The 20,101-nt window shown below is 36.4% G+C and overlaps 1 protein-coding gene across 3 annotated transcripts in view; it reads left to right on the forward strand.

Annotated features, from left to right (window-relative positions):
* Positions 1-20,101, forward strand: part of THOC2 (THO complex 2) — a 51,594-nt gene that overhangs the window by 11,369 nt on the left and 20,124 nt on the right. For 2 of the 3 annotated variants that reach the window (XM_048959385.1, XM_048959386.1), the window contains exons 6-20: positions 119-240; positions 1,057-1,190; positions 2,738-2,904; positions 3,657-3,749; positions 6,117-6,272; positions 9,199-9,371; positions 9,542-9,737; positions 10,246-10,287; positions 12,617-12,658; positions 14,581-14,711; positions 14,802-14,903; positions 17,069-17,153; positions 17,895-17,988; positions 18,432-18,512; positions 18,742-18,838. In XM_048959385.1, the coding sequence (XP_048815342.1) occupies positions 119-240; positions 1,057-1,190; positions 2,738-2,904; positions 3,657-3,749; positions 6,117-6,272; positions 9,199-9,371; positions 9,542-9,737; positions 10,246-10,287; positions 12,617-12,658; positions 14,581-14,711; positions 14,802-14,903; positions 17,069-17,153; positions 17,895-17,988; positions 18,432-18,512; positions 18,742-18,838 (1,715 nt within the window). The remainder of the gene's footprint in view (positions 1-118; positions 241-1,056; positions 1,191-2,737; positions 2,905-3,656; positions 3,750-6,116; positions 6,273-9,198; positions 9,372-9,541; positions 9,738-10,245; positions 10,288-12,616; positions 12,659-14,580; positions 14,712-14,801; positions 14,904-17,068; positions 17,154-17,894; positions 17,989-18,431; positions 18,513-18,741; positions 18,839-20,101) is intronic. The other variant, XM_048959387.1, reaches the window with a different exon arrangement.

Below are 20,101 nucleotides of genomic sequence, written 5' to 3' on the forward strand. Positions count from 1 at the left end.
TAGTTTCCAGGTTTTGTTCTAAAGGGATTGTTACAAAACTAGTATGAAGGTATACGATGTGCACGTGTCTAGGTCTTCATAGCTGACAAATCTGCTGTGTGTCTTTGTTTTCTTTTAGTATCTTGTATCTGACACTGTCCTAAAGGAGCGATTAGATCCAGAAACACTGGAATCATTAGGACTTATCAAGCAGTCTCAACAGTTCAACCAGAAATCTGTTAAAATAAAGACAAAACTATTGTAAGTTGTGGACAAGGGTTGGGTTTTTTCTTTTTTTGTGTTTTTTGGAATGTGAGGTGAGAAAGAGCAGTGGTATTTGATTTGGTAACAGTGTTTTCTAAGAAAGTTCGTTTTAATAAAATACTCAGTTTTCTTTTAGGAAAAAGGTTTGCTGTGCTTTTAGGAAATCACTGGTGATGATAGAACCTCATTAGCCCTCATCTGTTTCTCAAGAATGTGGAAACTGAAGGCTGTTCTAATTTGACCTATTGCTGTGACATTTTCTGTATGTGCAGATGAAATACTTTCATTTTATTTGTCACAAATGTTAATTTGCAAAATATGAGCAAATTTTTGTTGCTGCATCTGTTAAGCATAGGCATTTGGTGTTTCCATAAATGCTGTTATGCTAGTCCTAGCAACATAGTATATGTTTTTGTGTATGTGTATTTTTCTGCATCCAATGTGTCAGTCTCTGTGTCAAAGAGCGCTGAAAGCTGCAACAAGTCCCAGTGAGCAGCATGCTAAGGTGATAGGTAGTTCTGAGACTGTCATGTGTAGGATGCAAGAACAGGATTCATTGTCAGTACAAACATCATCTTGCTTTTAAATGACCTTAATTTCAAGCAAAAGGAGAGCTGGATGTATTTGGAGACTGCTTGCTCCCTTGAAGGTTTTTGTTTGACTGCATTCTTCAATTTTTCCAATAGCTGATAAAACTTATTTACTGAATTTATTCAAGATTAGCAATTTGTGTGGGGAACTTAATATTTATAAGATCATGAATAAACTTTACTATGAATGTGTTAATAACATTTGATTTCTCTTTGTTTGCAGCTACAAGCAACAGAAATTCAATTTATTACGAGAGGAGAACGAAGGTTATGCAAAGCTGATTGCAGAACTGGGGCAAGACCTATCTGGAAACATCACTAGTGATTTAATCCTTGAAAATATCAAATCTTTAATAGGTAAGGGATTTGTTGGACGAATAAGGTCACTGATTTTCTTAAATGGTCTTACAACAGTGGAGGCTGACTTCAGGCAGCTGTTTGAGATCATCTGGGGATCAAATGGTCTGTTGCAGGCACGCTGTGTTAACAACACATATTGTTAGGTTGTCTGACTGAATTATGACATTTGGAAGTTCCTGTTTCTTTGGGAAAACTGAGTTTTGCAAATGTTGTGTGGTTGCAATTAATTTAAATACTCTATTTTCAGTGTGTTCCACACATACCTTCTGTGGCTTTGTTTCAGCACACACTCAGAAGTAACATCTTCTGAGGATGTCCCAGTTGTCTTTCAGCAGGCGGATTAGAAAGTAGCAGTGTTTCTTGCTGTTTTACTGAATTCAGTTCATAAATATTCTAGTTTTGGAGAAGTTGAAAAAGTGGTTCTTCATGAAGGAGCAAACGTTACTCCTGTGTGTAATTCAGTTTGTGATTTCTTTTTTTCCTCCATATTTCTTTGTTGATTCGTGGTAACAGTAGAACTATGAAGTGTAAAGTACAGGGAATTATAGGCATTTCCTGTTTTAAATATATTTTAGGCTTTCTTTGTGTAATGTATGTATTTGTACTATTGCTTGTTTTATTCAGTGACATTGCAGTTGTGTTCCAAAAGCTGTGCTAATATTTTATATTCTGCCATCTTTCACAGAGTTTTGCTTGAAACTGCCAAATCCCATTAGTAGTACTCCTATTGGAAGAGAGCTGGAGAAGATGGCTTTTTTTTTTTTGTCTGCTGGGATTTCCAATATTGCAGATAGACTTCCTGTAAAATGTCATTTTTCCTGACATACCAGGTCCTAATACAGTGGAAATAGCTTTTGGGGGAAGAAAAACTAATTAGATATCTGCATAGTTGGATGTGCCTGGATTAAATTTTCTCACGAAACAAAGATGAAAGCAGTCTAAGTGTAGACTGCAGCACGTTATTTTGTGGTGTGACTCCTGCAGTTTTGGTGATATACAGATAAATTTTCAGCATTGGCATAGGATGATCTGTGTCCTTGTTCCTGCTCCCTTCAAATAAATGTTCACCCTTATGCTAGCAGTAATACTGAATTGCTGTGACAGTGCAACTAGATGGGTCAGGATGCAGCTGCAGTCCAACTATCACTTTTTGGGAATGTAAAATAACACTGTGTTCACATGGCTCATCTGTGCAGCTGCATGAATGAGCCCCAACACAGGGAAAAGGAGGAAAGGAAGAAGCACAGTGGGTTTAGTGATGTTTGCTTTGTGTTTATCAAAATGGTTCCCTTAAGATGGCATTTCATACTTCTTGTGTAATTTGGATTGAAAGTCCTGTTGACTGTCTTTGCCTAATTCAATATTAGATGTGAGTTAACACAGTCAGTGTAGCTACAGGTAATCTAGATTGTTCTGCTGTATGTAATTCTTTTCTGTTAAAATTCAGGTTTGATGTAACTTGGAAAAACAAATGTGTTTGTGGGTTAATAACAGAATATAAATGAGAAGTAGCAATAGTAAACTTCTCTGTTCTTTTCCTGTAGGATGTTTTAACCTTGATCCTAACAGAGTTTTGGATATTATCCTAGAAGTCTATGAGTGCAGGCCTGAGTATGATGATTTCTTTGTACCACTGATAGAGTCTTACATGTACATGTGTGAACCTCAAACTCTATGCCATATCCTTGGGTTCAAATTCAAATTTTATCAGGTAATGTATTTGCATTCTTAATTACTGTTTCTGGTGGTTGATTCTACTCAGTGCTGAACCTCAGTCAGTGATAAGAATTTTGCTGTTTTTTTAAAAAAACCCCAAAACATAGAAATTAATCTGTTGTAACATTCCAGTTTTAAAAGCAACAACTTCATGACTTGAGTAGAATTCTCTGATGTATTTTAGAGCAGAATGCTGTCAGCTGGCTGTCTTGGAAAATCAACAGTGATGCTTTCATTTTAACTTACATAGTTATAGAAGCACTGTTCTTTGTAAGACAGAAACATGTTTGTAAGGGAATTCTGGATGATATTTGAGAAAGTCATAGAAACAGTGAGTTTGGGAAAGACCTCTGTGATCATCTAATCCAACTGCCAGTCCACCACCACCATGTTCACTAAACCATGTCCATAAGTGCCACATCCATGCTTTTCTTGAACACTTCCAGGGACGGTGACAATCACTTCCCAGGGCAGCCAGTTCCAATACCTGACCACTCTATTCAGAGAATATTCAAATATTTTTTTCAATGTGAGGAATTGCATACAAGCACCTTAAGGTGTGTATGTAGCTGAATCTTGTCATTTCCGAACATTTCTGGTTGTGTGCTGCAGTTAATTCTAGTAATATGGCAATATGCCTTCGGAGTTGAATCACTTAAATAACATGATAGCAAGGAGAACTGTGTTAATGTACCTTTAAGTACTTTCACTTCTTTCCTGACTTTTAATTTGCAATCTTGTCTTTAGGATCCCAGTGGTGAGACACCTTCCTCCCTGTACAGAGTTGCTGCTGTCCTGTTGCAACATAATCTCATAGATTTGGAAGATCTTTATGTTCATGTAAGTGCTGAAGTCACAGTGCTACTTGGTCAGACGCGAAAAGAAAAAAATAGTTTTTGAAAAAAGGCCAGATGTTTTATTCTGTTCTTAAAGCTTAAACCTCATAATATGCCTTCTGACACCTGTCTGTGTGCACTTACTGTCTTTTAAATTTCTCAGTGCTTTCTAATGATGCATATTCACTCAAGCACACACTGAAGTCTGAAAACTATTTCCTTTGAGTGTACTATCCTCTAGATTTATTTACCTCCTGTCTGTGCAGGAGATGAGTTAAGTGATAGGAAGTGGGCTTTAAATGTCCTGAGTAATTTCCCCTAAGAGCTAGACTCTTGGAGTGTCATAATTCTCTAAACTTGGTTTTTGAAAAAAAGTGATAGAATGATCAACAGCTTACCTTTTATTTTAATACTAGCTTAAAAAAAAAAAAACAAGTTGGGTATTCCTGGATAGGTATGTAACTTCACATACAAGAGTTCTGAATTGTTAGCCTGCCAGAGCAAAATGAAGTTGCGTACTCTGATTGAATCTGAGAGACGTATTCTCGAGGCTGGCACTCCATCATCCACCCAGCATACTGATGTGACAGATGGTAAACAGAATGTTACAGTTATCAAAATATTTTTACATTATGCACCAGATTTTAATTTCACAATATCTGTGTATCTCAAGACCCTTAAATCTTCCACTGAAATCAAGGAAGTGAGATCTAATTAAAGCTATGGGAATCTTGGAACGTAGTTGTGCTGTTGATTTGTGTGGCAGTTAATGGCATTAGTAGCAATCTGACTGTTTCTTCATTCGTGCTTCTTTTTGGCTAAAACTGTGTCAGGTGGAGCAGGAGTGGGAGTGGGTATCTCAGATAAACAGTGTGGAGGGAGGAATGCATGATGATTGTTTTGGTTTATTAAGAAATGTTAATAAAGTTACAAGGTGAATGCTTAGGTTGAGAATTAAGAACTTGCCCAGTCTTGGCTCAGACCTGAATAGGTATGCATGCCTTTGTTGCAGTCTCACAGCTGGAATGCCCCCTTCATTTATTTGCACTGCTTGCCTTTTCTTGTGTTGATTCTTGACCTCATTTGCTATCTGCTTCCATTTCAAAGTTCTCTGGCAGGCTGCATGTTTTACCTTTGACTGAATGTTTGACGTGCCATTTTCTGCCTCTCTTTTTCAGACAGGCTTAATTTTATTTAGAGGAGTTCCATGAAATTGTCTAACACACGTGCTGCTTAGAATACAACACTTACATTGTGCACCTTCTGTACAGCAGTTGTTGGGCTTATGCTTCTCATTAAAAATATCCTTGTTCCCTCCATCCCTCAGTCCTGTAAGATCTGCTTTTTGCTCACACAGACATCATGTATATAATAGATATTGAACCCAAAAGATGTAATTTACTTCTTGGCTTTCCTCACAAGGTATTTCTTTGTGAACTTTAGTAGATTGTGTTTTAAACATCTTAATTTTCCTATTGGGATTCTTTCTTTCCCCCAAATTTGTAAGAAATGGAAGAGTTCTCATATCTTTTCTTTGTTGATTGTCTGAATTCTACTATCAGTTTATTAGAAGAGAGAACAGTTAAAAAAATCAAATTAAAAAAAAAATTCCCATGTTTAAAACCAGTAGAAGATTACTTTGCCAGGGGGCCAAACTCTGCAGTAAGTTATGATTGTTCATTTGCAGTTAAAATTTTGAGCCTGGCTTTTAGGAATGAAATCTGTGTGGATTTGAAGCGTGTCCCTCTCGAGCAGACCTTTTCTACTCTGTCACAGCTTGAACTTCTAATTCTTGCATGTAGAATTATCTTCCTCACTCAATCAAGTACCAGATGATGCTCAGGCTTTACTGTATCAGGTTTCTTAATGTAACACCTCTTTAAGGAGCAGATGTTACACCTGCTTAACCCAAATTGCTGGTGAATAGGAAATGCTGTCAAGCATTAAGTGATTCTATAAAATGAAGGGCCATTGAACTGTATGTATGCTATAAAAAATAACTGTATGTTATTTTTTTAGTGGTGAAATACAGTTTTCTTTACATGACTATTCTCTTTGTTTTAAGGCATTTAATGTGATTATCAGTCATGTGCTCAGTTGTCACAAAAACATCTACTACTGAATGTTGAACTATGATGGTAAGGAGTAGAAGGTGAACAGTATATTCTTGATCTGTCCTTGATTTCAGAAGTTTGTTAATAGTATAATTTTTGTTGGAGCTATGATAACAAGGAGGATAATCTTCCAAGAGGTAAGTTTGTGATTAGTGTCAAAGAAAAACACAGGTTCTGCCTGGTGCTCAGTTGGTGAATATCAGGAAGGAATAAATCAGTTATTTCTGAAAATGAATAATGTTTTTCTTTTTTCTTAGCTTCTTCCAGGGGATAATGCCATCATTGAAGAGCACAAGCGAGAGATAGTGGAAGCTAAGCAGATTGTGAGAAAACTCACCATGGTTGTCTTATCCTCTGAGAAAACTGAGGAAAAGGAGAAGGAAAAAGAAAAAGAGGAGGAGAAAACCGAGAAGGTTTGTGTGTGTGTGTGTGTGTGTGTGTGTGTGTGTGTGTGTTTAGTCTTCAAGAAAACAACTGTAAGCTGAGTGTAGGCATTGACTATGAAAATATTTTTATATTTGAGAAAATATTGAACAAAAAAGTGTTAGTTGTATATTTTAAGTCAAAACTGTCCTCTTTGCCTTAAGATCTGTATCTTGGTGCAATTGTGTGCTTTACATTTAAGGTGCTACTGTGTCATGTCTTGTTAATGTGCCCTAGGTCTAACTTGCTTAAGTGTATTCAAGCTTTGTAGTTTAAAAAGTTCTCAAGATACTTTTTTTCCCCCCTTCATTTCAGTGTTTTCAGCGCTACTCATGTCTTATTTAAATAAAATGCACAAAAAAAGGTCAATTGCTGACTATTTGCATCATGTAGTTGTACTGGAAAGGAGAGAGAAATCCATGAGTGCTGACATCTCCTGCTTTTCATTTTCTTTATCCTTCTGATTCATCATATCCAGCTGTTTTGTCTACTTATTCCTACTTGTACAGAATCAAGATAGGATAGAACATCTCTGACCTTTCTTTCTCTTTTTCTTGACTAACTTGAAAAACTTAATTTCATTCTCATCCCTTAAGCAGCTGATGTGGTCACTGCTCTCTGGCTCCCAACTGCAGTCGTAATCTGCTGCTTAAACTGATTCCTTTCACTAGTTTTAAGTTTTTTATCTCTGTGCCACACAGCTTTTTATTATGCCAAATCATTTTGGTCTATCTGTTCTATGGTTAGTTGAGCTAGGTATCCTCTCAGCGTCCTCTGGAGCACACATCACAGTACAGTGATGGAAGGATAAACTCCTGGGCATAAGGAGCATATGTATTTAAAGTAATATCGGATTAAGAATGTTTTTTATGGCTAAGATTTAAATTTAAGCACTAGGCAATGTTCTGCTGGAAGCTGCAGTGTTTTTCTGAAGGGTTACAGTGACAAGTAGCACAATCTGGGTGTGCGTAGTGGGGAAAATGATGAGCTGAACTTAAACAGCTTCTGTAATTCCTTGCATGCTGCTCTGCAGTGCGTGCTGTTTCTTGATAGCCTTCTATATTAATGTTTCTATATTATAGTTTCTATATTAATGTTTTCATATGCTCTGAGCAGTTTATGGAGGAACTACAAGTGAAAGCTGTTGGCATTTTCAATTTGAGTGCTTTTTATCCAGCGTACAGTTTTAGCTTGACAACTTTTGGTAAAGTACTGTGAAATACACATGTGGGTAAGAAGGGAAAAATACATATAACAATTCCTAACTTAATTTAATTTAAAGCTGTCAAGTGCTGTTTTTTGTTAAATGAATTATTGTGTCATAATCAACTCTTAATAAGAATAGTTTAGTGTTGGCAAATGCATTATCTTCTCTTGCCTTTTGAGATGCATTTAATGCATAACAAAATGATACTGAAAACAAATGAGTAGGGGGTTAAAAAAAAAATATTGAGTTCCTAACTCAGCAGTATGACTAGACTTCATAGCAAGTTCGAATTGACTCTCTTCTGTGTTGTGTGCTTTTGCAGTTGGAGGCTATATTTCAGAAGTGCATGCTTAGTTGAGGACATGCAGTCAGCAGTATGTACGTGTGAGCAGTGACTGCTTTGGAAATAGCACACAACAGTGCAGTCTGATCATTAGTTTTAACAAGTATGTTTATACTGACTGAGTAGTTACAGCTTGTAATTGTTTTTAAGCAATTTGATTTTCAAGAAATCCTTCATGCTGGAAGTGGATTTCAAGCTTTCTGGTTACACTGCTGAGAAGTTTCCAACAATTGCAGGAAAGGATCAGCTTACCCTTTGGTTAGTGTACTCTAGGGTGACTGAAAGAGACAATCCTTGGCATCAGAGGAACTGATATTTCAGAGGCTGATCTTATTCTGATGTGCACACGTATATTTTGAATAAAACATATTGTGTGAAATTTCATTACTGTGATTTCACCATGAATGTTTTCACTCTGAAAATTTCTTCTTACTGTATACTAGTCTGCTAATTCCACAACCAGCAGGAAAGAGAGTTGCAAGTGTTTTAAAGTGGTTTTAAAACGAACAAAAAGTCCATGCGAACCATAGAACTTGAGAAACATTTAGCTTCCAGTTTTTGTCATCATGTTTTTCATGTCAGTTTATACAATTTTAAAGAAAACTATTTTGGGGGGAGGGAGGCCTTAATATGCTTAAACGATTTGACTTAAACGTTGGAATCTTCTGTCCCTCTATGTAATGTTAGCTTTGGTTTAGAGTAATGGCAAACTTGCAGCACTTAGCTACGTTCCGTTACTTCACTGCGTCATTTAGTATTAGACTAGTGAGGTAATATATCAATAACATGCCTATGCAAAGCTGCTTCAAGACACGGTTTCCCTCTTTGTTGCAAAGTGGGATATGTGGGAAGTCTTCTGTAGCCTTACAGCTGGACTTTTCACATTGGCACTTAGTCTAGTGACTTGGCTTGATACAAGCAAATTCAGAGAGAGATAGGTTTAATTTTTAATCTGATTTTGTAGGAGAAATTCCATGGAGAAAAAGTTGAGAGAAATTAATGTTTTTAAAATCCAGAACGTGTCATGCCAAGAGTTCTTAGATGCTTGTTTGTTCTTAAAATGACATGTAAGGAAGCAAGCTGCATTAAACTGGTGTTTTTGAAAAACGCATGACCAGACACATTTAATTTATTTTGTAACTTGTTTCTTTCATGAAGCTGTTAGTTTTCGTGTGGACTAATTTTATTGCTGTTGTTCAAGTGTCCTTGTTGTGTAAACATCTAGCTGAATTTTGTTTTTCCGTGTTTATATCTTGTATGTGTATCTATGTATGTTTTCTTCCTGGATTTCTTTTTGCAGCTTACATCTGGCTACTGTTTAAAGGGCAGATGAGCACACTTTCATTAATTGTTTATTGTCTTGCAGCCTCCAGATAATCAGAAGCTTGGTTTATTGGAAGCTTTATTAAAAATTGGTGATTGGCAGCACGCACAGAGTATTATGGATCAGATGCCTCCATTTTATGCTACTTCACATAAGCCCATTGCGATTGCCCTTTGCCAGCTTGTACACGTGACAATTGAACCTTTGTACCGCAGGTAAAGAGGAAAGTAACTGCAACAGTAGTTTCCATTGAATAGTGCAAAAGTGTGTAAAACTTGCAAGCATAAATTCATTAATAAGCCTGGCTGTAGTGTCCTATTCTTAATTTTTTTTCTTAAAACTTTCACTTCTGCATCATGTGAAATGGTGTGCAACTTATTTTTAGGGTTGGTGTACCAAAAGGGGCTAAAGGGTCACCAATTTCTCCTCTGCCAAACAAGAGAGCACCGAAACAAGCAGACAGCTTTGAAGACTTGAGGAAGGAAGTGTTCAACATGCTGTGTTACCTTGGTCCTCATCTCTCCCACGATCCCATTTTATTTGCGAAAGTGGTGCGCCTTGGAAAAGCTTTTATGAAAGAGGTTGGTGAGATAAAAGCAAACAGCTTATTGAACCTGCCAGAAGGTGCTCGAGCATTGTTATATTAAAATAATTAAAAAAAAAAAAAAAAAGGGAGAATCTTATTTTAATTCTTGATCAATTTTACAATCAATGAACGTAAACCAACATTTCTTGCATAGCTTGAACATAGTGGTTTTGTATCTTGGAAACTGTAGTGATAACTACAGTTTTGATAATTAAGATACCCCAAATTGCACTGAAAATTTGGAAATCATAATTTCAAGTGAGTAATTTGTTTTACTTCTGTCAGCAGATTATAAGGACTACTTTGTGATTAAGTTTCAGTACCAAAGATTTGTGGGAAAGCCCTTTTTTCTTTGTGGATACACACATTAAAATGGAGGTTGCTTTGTTATAGTTTAGTTCATATTTATAAATATATACACATGGTTTCTTTCTAAGTAGTAGAAAAATGGTAGCTTAATGTATTTACAACAAGGATGAGCAACTCTTAGCTATTTGCTTTAGGCTGGAGCTACGAAGAAATTCATCAATGACAGAATGGTTAAGGTAACATAGGGAGAGTTTTAGTGCGCTATTGCCAACAGCATGTTAAACCATTTAATGCTCAGTAGATGTGTTTATAACTGGAGATGATTTGTAAGCTAACCCATACAGTAGTTTAAAGTTTGACTACTAATATTGCATTGCAACTTTCGTGCTCATGCATAGCTTGAAGATGATTTTGCATTTACTGGTGTGTTAGCTTAATAAGCTTTTTAATGGTGAGTTGAGCAAAAAGAAAAGGAAGCAATTTTGTAATTAAGACTAAAATCTTGAGTGGGTATTATTGTGAAAGAAAGGTGAGGAAACGATTCTGACTGTTGATAATTGAATTGGAAGTCCTGTTTCTTTAGGCTTCTCTCCAGTAAGAAAATGGAGTGTATATTTATTTATATGCACATCTACGTGTGTGTGTGTATAGATGTAGGTTTCCTCAAAACTTCAGTTGTCTCTTTTCCAATGTAAGCATGCAGAGTCACTACACGTGTAATCAGTGCATTTTATTTATGCATTTGAATTTCAGTTCAACCTTGCTATTTCTCTGTTAGTTCTGCTCACAGTAATTAAAGAGCTTTCAAGTATGCTAGTATCTCTTCTATAGAAGTTCTTCATGAACTCATTAGTAGTTACCAGTTTCATCAAGGAATTTGTGTAGCTAGTGATAGAGTATGGTTTTTGTTTTTCTTAATGATAGTAAATCTTACCAGCTCTTGAGAAAATGTTGTACTTAGATTTGTATGCCAAAAACTTTAAATTGATACTACAGTGTAGCACAGCGTGCAGTTACTGAATTGCTCACCAGTTGGAGGTTGGGGTGTTTTCTGTTCTGTAATTGACCACAAGATATATTTCTAGATAACGCATTTGTTTGGGTGAAAAAAAGTATAACAAAGCCCAGGAAATTTCCTCATGAAATCCAAACTTCTTTTTATTACTGCTTTTTCTATTGTAAATTTAAAGTTGCTGATCTTGGATTGCAGATCAGTCTTCCTTTTTCAGGGTTTTGACAGAGTCCAGAAAGCCTTGTATCAGCAAAATAATTTCACAAGCCACACACATGTACTGCTGAGAATATGCTACTCTGCATTGCTTTAAAAGCTGTTGGAGATACAGGAAAAAAAAACAAACCACAACAACAACAAAAAAACAAAACTCCTTCCTGTAGGTTCTAATCTGATTTTTGAATTCTTAGGATGATTTAATGTGTGATTTAATGGTATTTCATGGTTGCTAATACTGAAATTAACAGGAAAACATAGTTTTAGTGACGATTTTAACAAGATAAAAATGTTTCAAAGAAGGTAGAAGGCCAAGTATAATTTGATTGGAGGAGAGTCAAGATTTTGTTTTTGTATGATAACAATCATAGAATCATAGAATGGCCTGGCTTGAAAAGGACCACAGTGGTCGTCCAGTTCCAACCCCCTGCTGTGTGCAGGGTCACCAGGCTGCCCAGAGCCACGTCCAGCCTGGCCTTGAATGCCTCCAGGGATGGGGCATCCACAGCCTGCTTGGGCAACCTGTGCCAGTGCATCACCATCTTCTTCCTAATATCCAACCTAAACCTCCCCTATCTCAATTTAAAACCATTCCTTGTCCTGTCACCATCCACCCTCATAAACAGCCATTCTCCCTCCTGTTTATACGTTCCCTTCAAGTACTGGAAGGCCACAATGAGGTCTCCCTGGAATCTTCTCTTCCCCAAGTTAAACAAGCCCAGTTCCTTCAACCTTTCCTCATAGGAGAGGACAGAACAGTAATGACTTCTGTATTCACAGGTGGTGAATTAATGTTAGATTCATGAAGTAGTATTATAAGCCTGATGGTATTTTCTAAAATGTCAGCGGGTTTCATTTTTCCCTGTTGTGTTTTTTTCCAAGAGAACTGTTTTAAAATACAACAGCCCATAGTATAGCTTTTTTTTAAACTTTATCAGGGGATTGCAAATGCTGCACGCACAAATATAATGAAGCCAAGGTATTTATGCATGAAGTTTACTTGTGTCCTCTGCACAATTCAGAAATGATGAGGGTAGATATTAAGATTTGGTTGCAGGAGGAAGGTTCCATATGAGAATAGATGAAAGCACTGCAGCATGCAGAACTGAGAGCATACACTGCAGCAGATGGTGCTAATAAGAGTTGGAGAGGATCTGTGTAGATGCCCTTCCACCCACTAGGCCTGCAACTATTTCAATGCTAGCAGATCTGTAAAATTAAATGTTTGCTAGTCATGTAACCCTCTTCGTGTATGCTTGTGCTGAGAAAGCCTTGTTCTGAAACTGTTAAACGTTAGACTAATTATTTTAAAATTAACTTCATTCTCTTTGTTATAGTTTCAGTCTGATGGAAGCAAGCAAGAAGACAAGGAGAAAATGGTGAGTGAGTTTCTTAGAGACTTTCAATCAAAAAACGAACATATGAATCCACTCTGCTAGAGCTACTATGTATTTCTTGGCAGAGTTCTGAATGTTCTTGTAATCTCATCCCTCCCACATGCTGATTTTCATTATGTATTTTACATCAGTGAAATGGCAATCTATTTTTATTCAAGGAGGTAAATTTATGTTGTCAATTTTAATCTTATTTTTTGAGGAGCGAGCTTTTTTTAGAGGAAGGAGTTAAGAGAGTTTGTAGCCTTTTTCTCTGTACCATTTAATTATTTACCAAAATATACAATGTAGTCTTGTTGGATGAGCTTGAGCACGTCACAGTTTTGCATTACTGTGGTGTTGGCCTTTCCCACCTCCCCTGGATTCCTCAAATTTAATTTTATTCTTTTAGCATAGTGCTTTTTACTGCTCAGTGGCTCTGAATTGGGTGGAGCACCTCTGTTATGTAAACAGATTCTCATGATGGCATCTTGTACGTTAAGTAACTTACTGGGGAAAAGCATAGAAATCAGGAGAAATTAGATGTAGGGAAGGTACTCAAAATACAAAGGGCAACTTTTCTTTATTGAGCAATTCAAGATTGGCCTCAGTGAAATCTGGGTATCCAGTTGAGATTGAACTTGTTTAATAAAAAGTCTGTTCATTCTTTTAAATGAACAAGCAGACTTTCTGTATCAAGTTAGTATAGTGTTCAGCAAGTTGTTGTTACTACTTGTCATGATTTACTGATTACTGCAGTTGTAGTGGAGGGAAATAAAGTTTCTGAACTGTTACTAAAAGCACTAATAATTAAACTAGGATAACTGAGTTTGATCTTACTAGTCACTGGAGATTTTGAGTAACTTGACCAGTGTCACCCATAGTTGCTATGAGCTCGTGGCCTACAGGTCACTGACCTTCTGTAGATATTGTTCATCTCACTCATTCTGACGTTCCAGAACCTTTCTGTGGGTTAGAGAGGTAACTGTGTGGTTCAGGGAATCAGTGGTAGGCTGAGTCTGTCCAAGTCTTGTAGGAAGTTGACCTAAGGGTAAAGTGACACTGCCAAATAGTGCGTGAACTGGTTGGTTTTCCCTGACTGGAAGGGAACTGCTGCTTGGAAGAGAACAGAGTTCATAACTGGGAAGCGGTTGAGAGTCTTGGGACTGTTGTTTCCATGACTGAGTCCTTTCTTGCAAAGAAATCTCATTTGGAGACACAAGTAGCTGTTTGTACATGGAAGTGTGAATTATGTACTGACAAAGATAATTTTTTAGTGTTTGCATACTGTGGTGTAGGATGTGGTGCTAATGCTTGTACTCTTGTGAGAACGTTCACTTAGTGCTAAGAAAATGACTCTGAGGGATTAAGCTGAGAGTAATTATAAGTGTTTTTGATTATTATTTATTTCCCCTGTGGCTTCTCTAGTGTACTCAGTGGGGAACAAATGGTTTTTTAAAAAAACAAGTTGTTACTGAGAAGAAGAAAACTGGTACTCTGTGTCTTGAGAACATGTATAATGCTTTCAAATTTAAATCCATAATTTTGAATGTTGGAGTAATGATAAAGGAATACCTTAATATGTTGAAGGTAGTTGCCAAAATAAATCCATTTTCTGCTATTGCACTTCATGGAAGTCTGTAGTGTATTTTTTTATGAATTATTTTAAAATATTAATGTATTGCACTGAAAATAGCTTCATTGCTCAATTACATCATATAAGCAAATATTGACAACATATATGGTTCATGAGTTAGCTAAGAGAAGGTTCAATGGGATACTTAATTTCTTTTAGTATTTGGTCTGGTTTTTTGTTGTTTAGGAAGTCATAATCTTGTGGCCAACTTGTATTTTGTTATTTTACTAAGATGTGCAATTCATGTTGCTTTTATATCTGGTAGTTACCTTGAGTTTTGTCTTTATTACAGGAGGTACTGTTCAGCTGCGTGTTGAGCATTACCGATCAGGTTCTGCTTCCTTCTCTTTCTTTGATGGACTGCAATGCGTGCATGTCTGAAGAACTGTGGGGAATGTTCAAAACATTTCCATACCAGTACCGGTGAGTAGAATTGCTCGTTTCTGTTCTTTGGAAGTGGTCTATCTTAAACTATCAGTATAAAAACTAATTTTCCTTTGATCATTTTTCAAGGTACCGTCTTTATGGACAGTGGAAGAACGAAACATACAATAGCCATCCACTCCTAGTGAAAGTTAAGGCTCAAACCATAGACAGAGCCAAGTATATCATGAAGTAAGTTGTCTGATTCCATAAACTACCAGCTGTAACACAGTGTGCTGCATTTCACCAAATGAAGGAAAACAAAAAAACCCTTGGCAAATGTGTTCCTTTTCTAATGACTCAGTTTCATCGATGATCCTTGCCTGTGGAATATTTGATGTACAGTGATTAAAAATTGTCAAATTAATAATAATACAGAGTTGTTGGCCACAAGTAAGAGTGCTTCATTTGAAAAAAAGGACCCACTAAGTGGTTTAAAACTTTTCCATGGATGTGCTGCTATTGATGAATTGCTTTGCTTACAGGAGTGCTACAGATTCTCTCTGGGTGTGGACACCATTTAGTCTCAACAGAGTGAAAAGTGTTGTCATTTTCTGTAGCTTCTCTGTAGGAGGAACACAAGTTGAATTGGGTGCTTTGTTCTCATCTTCAAGCAGACACAGAACAATTTTATCTTAAAAATAGCATCTCTATGATATCGTTGTCAGGGATTTGGATTCTCCTTGTTATATAGTTTGGGCCAAAAGCAAATGCTGTGTTTTATTTATTTGTTTTAATGCACTTAATTAGAATGTTTCCATGTGGCAAGACAGAAATATCCTAAGAGGCTTTGAACTGCAGTTGTGGAGTCTAGAAAGGATTATGATCCTTTCTTCTGGCTTGGAGTGTAGCTGGAGTAGATGATAAAAGTTTGTGTCTATTCTGCTACAGTAGGTTTCTGTTATGCAAATGAGCTACAATGCTGATAGTTATTAATGGTATGAGAAGCTTGTAAAACAAAGATATAATTGTTTGTGACTGTTCTGGCCATTTCACTGTGTTATTGGCCAATTTGTTTAAAGGTGTTATCTGATTTACGTCCTGTTCCACTTCCAGGTAGAGAATTGAGACTGGGAACTGTCATTATTTAGAATTTTGAAGTACAATTTAAAAGAGAACAGCATTGCTTGATTTATTCTATAAATCCTTGTTAAGTATCAAAGTCCAGATTCATTTCCAATGATCATCTTCATACTGGAGGTGCTCATGAGAACTGGAAATGCAGTATGGCCTCCTTGCAGGGGTTCTATCGAGGCTGTTTGATGATTGGCAAAATTTCTTCACAAATACTTTGATACAATTAAGTTGTACTTCCAGGTTGTTATGCTTTGAGCTTAAATATTCAAGAAACGTGCTATTGGATTTTAAACACAATATATCACTGAATTAGTCACTGTTAACTAAGTTTCACAGTATGAAGGACAGTAAGAAAGGATGTTGTTTACCAGTATGTGTTATTTAAGCAGGAGCCCTCGTGATGCAACTTGAAAATAATGGTACTTTCTTATGTGCTAATAGTTGTAACAGTGGAACACCACCTCCTGCTCCCAATTTTTTTTTCTTGCTTAAATAGCCTTCATTTTTGTCTGGATGATGGGTGGTGGTGGTTTCTTGAGGTTTTTTAATTTGTGGGCACTTTTGAATTTGGTATAAACAGTTTAAATTAATCATTCTGGAACATACTGAAAGAAATAATTGCAGCATGGTTGTACAGAGAGTTCTTCTTCCATAGAAATTTTTGACAGATTACTTAGTGGTTGTGGTTTATTGTTGTGATTGCTGAAGCAGAAACTGTGCATAAAGATCTTTGTGGTATAAAATGGAAGCAAGCTAAGACTGAGGTGCCACCATTCTGCTTTAACGTTCTGCTTTAATATTACATATATGATTATTTGTATCAATCTCAGGTTTAATGTTAAGTATCTTCATTGGGGGGATGCTGTGAAAATGCAACACAACAAAATTGGCATTGGGGGGCTCTTCTTCCCCTCATCTAAACAGTGCAACAAGTGCTAAGTGACCGAGCTGTGGCTGAATTAAATTTGCATGAGTCACCATGACATCACAGCCTATTTCACTATGTCATATAGGTTCTGTGGCAGCTTCCAAATGCAAAGTGCTCTGAGTTGAAACTCAAATACAGTCCGTAGTAACATGAGGTTAATGGGTTGTTTTTCACCCTCTGTATGTCATAGGATTATAGACTTCAGATTCCTAGAGAAACAGTATTTCTCTACTTCGGTTTCCTAAACATGTGCTCTAGTGAGGATTTAATCTGTGCAGCTAACCAAGTTCTTCATTGGAGCTGACCTATTCTACTATTCTTTCAACTTTTGTAATAAAACATTTTTTTACAGGCGTCTGACTAAGGAAAATGTGAAACCATCTGGAAGACAGATTGGGAAACTCAGCCATGCCAATCCTACCATTTTATTTGATTATGTATGTAATTACATGTAATTAAATACCATTATATCCTAACCATAGATAATTAAGTAGGGAAAGGTACCTATGGTATAAGAGAGTGCAGTTCAGTCTGGTAACTTGCTGGTAGTACAGAAACAAAAATCTGAGATACTAAATGTGACAAGAACTATGGAATAGCTTGAAACTGAAATGAAAATTGCATCTGCTTAAGTGTTTAGTTTGAGACTGGTAGATGGGAGTGAGGTGTGAAGATGCCCTGATAGGGTTACCCAGGCTACCTGTTAGTGTTCAGATGTTACTTGAAGAAATTAATACTTAAGCATATGTGTATAAATCATGGAGGAGAGGAAACACTGTGGAACTTAAGGCAATTTGCCTGTATTCTTTTTCTGAACTGGTAGTTGAGGGAGACTTATGGTAACGTTTAGAATTCTTGAGAGGTCTTCAGAACAGTGAAATATTTTGGTGATTTTTGGTTTTAGATGTTATAAAGTTGTAATTGTCTAACTTTAAAGAAAGTACAAGTGTAGAATTATTTTTAGAACTTAGAGATGTGTTTCACTGATTTGTCAAAGGTACAAAGTCAGTCAGGTTACTTGTACTTTGGAAGTGGTTCAGGTCCTTCTAAAACTATTTTCAAGGAGTGCTCTGTGTAGGTTTTAAAGACAAATGTAGTTTAACAGTCTAGATCTGTTACGTGAAGTATGAGAGATACTGTTCTTTTTTCAGCTCATCGTGTCTCTTTGTTGCTTTCAGATTTTATCACAAATACAAAAATACGATAACTTAATAACCCCAGTTGTTGATTCGCTGAAATACCTCACTTCACTGAATTACGACGTCTTGGCGTGTATCCTTTTATGTAACTGATACATCTGGTGCTGGTGGAGTTGTAGCTGCAGTGAATCTCTTCTGTCAGTAAATACTGTTTCTGCTGTTGCTGCTATTTGCTGGAAATTTTAGTGAGCTTGCAACACATTTTTTACATGTACTGAATTAGAGTGCTTTGTTTTTCCTACTTTCACACTATGAAAATTCTTCTTTTATGTTGCTTTACTGATTTCACTTTGCTCCTGAAAGCTGAGTAAACCTGTAAATTGTAGACTGAATAAGTAACCATTTTCTTCATTACTTCTTAAAAACAGAACTGTATGTTATTAGATCCTCTGTATTGTTTGCTTTGCTTGCTTACCGTGCTGATACATGGCAAATTTTGGGACTGGGAACAAAAGTTCTGTACAGCTTCTGTTTGGACAAATAGAGAAACGCGTGTTCTCTCTAACTCCACTAAAGATTGTATCATCGAAGCTCTGGCAAACCCCGAGAAGGAGAGAATGAAGCATGACGACACCACTATCTCGAGCTGGCTGCAGAGTTAGTATTTTGATCTTATTACACTCACGTTGAAAATAAAGTGCCCAGTCTTTCACTTGGATCTGCCGGTGAATTTTTCGAATGGAGAGCTGACAAGTTTAACAAATCAGAAAATACTTTTTCTTTATATTACAAAAATAGACATGCTGCCAACGTTTTATTTGGATTGGATTAATATCTTCTGCTGCATGCCTTGAGGTTCAATCACAAATGTTTTTCCTTACTTTAGGTCTGGCTAGCTTCTGTGGTGCTGTTTTCAGAAAATACCCGATTGAACTTGCTGGTCTACTTCAATACGTAGCCAACCAATTGAAAGCTGGGAAAAGGTAAATCTTGCACAACTGAGCTTCATAAACTCCATTTTCTTTTTTTTTTCTGGCTGCTGCTTCTGCTGATATGTGAGGACTCAACTAGTAGATACTCCAGTAATAATCCTCCACTCATTTTAACAGAAAGCTTAAGAAATTTCAATAAAAGAGTAGCATATTTGTTGGGCTTTTTTTTTGTAATTGTTAAGCTGTGGCACATTATTGTTTTAAAGACACTTTTTTCAACTGTAACTTATTTTAATATGATTTTCTTAACCTAGCCAGGCAAAAAGAAAAAAGCCCTAACAGTCTGTAATACTGTAATAGAAATCACTTTACCTTATTTAAAAAAAAAGAAAATAAACTATCAATAACTGTAATTTTAAAAAAGGATTAAATTGTTCAAAATTCTAGGTTTTTTCTCATGTCTTTCTGCAGGGATTTCCTAGTGTTTTTTTAATTGTTTTCAATACTTTGTCTTACTTAATGACCTTTGAACTGCTTTTTTGTATATCAGTGTTGACCATTCACAAGAAATTTTTAAACAAAGTTTGCAGTTTGAATCTTCCTTTTATTCTTTTGTCCATCCACCATCATCAGTCAGTATTACTGCTTCCTTATTTAATTAACTTTAATGGACTATTTCTTATTGCATAGGTGAGTATTCATTTATATTCTATTATGAACCCCTATATGGTTGCTGAAAGCCAGCAGGAGGTAACACAGCATGCTGCTTCAGGGTATTTATATTGAGAACTCCAGGTTTTTTTCCCCTTCCCCGCAATGTAGACGTTCAGTCTCATGTGCTCCCCTGTCCCCAATTTGTTTTGTATTCTGATGGTGGTACAAAGGCATTGAGCTACAGAGAAGGGTAAGTTCTATTTCTTCTTTCCCATGAACTACATGTTATGACTAAGTGTTTTTTTTTGTATTCAAATTAATATTTGGGATGGTAGAAGTAATATTCTTACCACTGTGACTGGAATATTCCAGTGTTTGGAGTATATACTGGCATTGCACAGTTACTGAGCAGAAAACCTACCTATAGCTGGAAAACAAACAAACATACAAATAGCATAAAATATCTATATTCAGAACTTTTTGTGACCTACTTAAAAAAATATATCGAAAAATTTCAGATACTACAAAGAAGTCTTTTTGAATGTTTGTGCTACGGCTACGACTTGTGTATTCTGTTGAGGAGAAGTCATCAGCCTTAGAGAACTCAGAGCGTGAAGTGAAGCTTTGTTGCTGGAGGGCATGATTATTGGAGTGTGTTGT

The sequence above is a fragment of the Lagopus muta genome, chromosome 13 (assembly GCF_023343835.1).
Source record: "Lagopus muta isolate bLagMut1 chromosome 13, bLagMut1 primary, whole genome shotgun sequence".
Classification (NCBI taxonomy): domain Eukaryota; kingdom Metazoa; phylum Chordata; class Aves; order Galliformes; family Phasianidae; genus Lagopus; species Lagopus muta.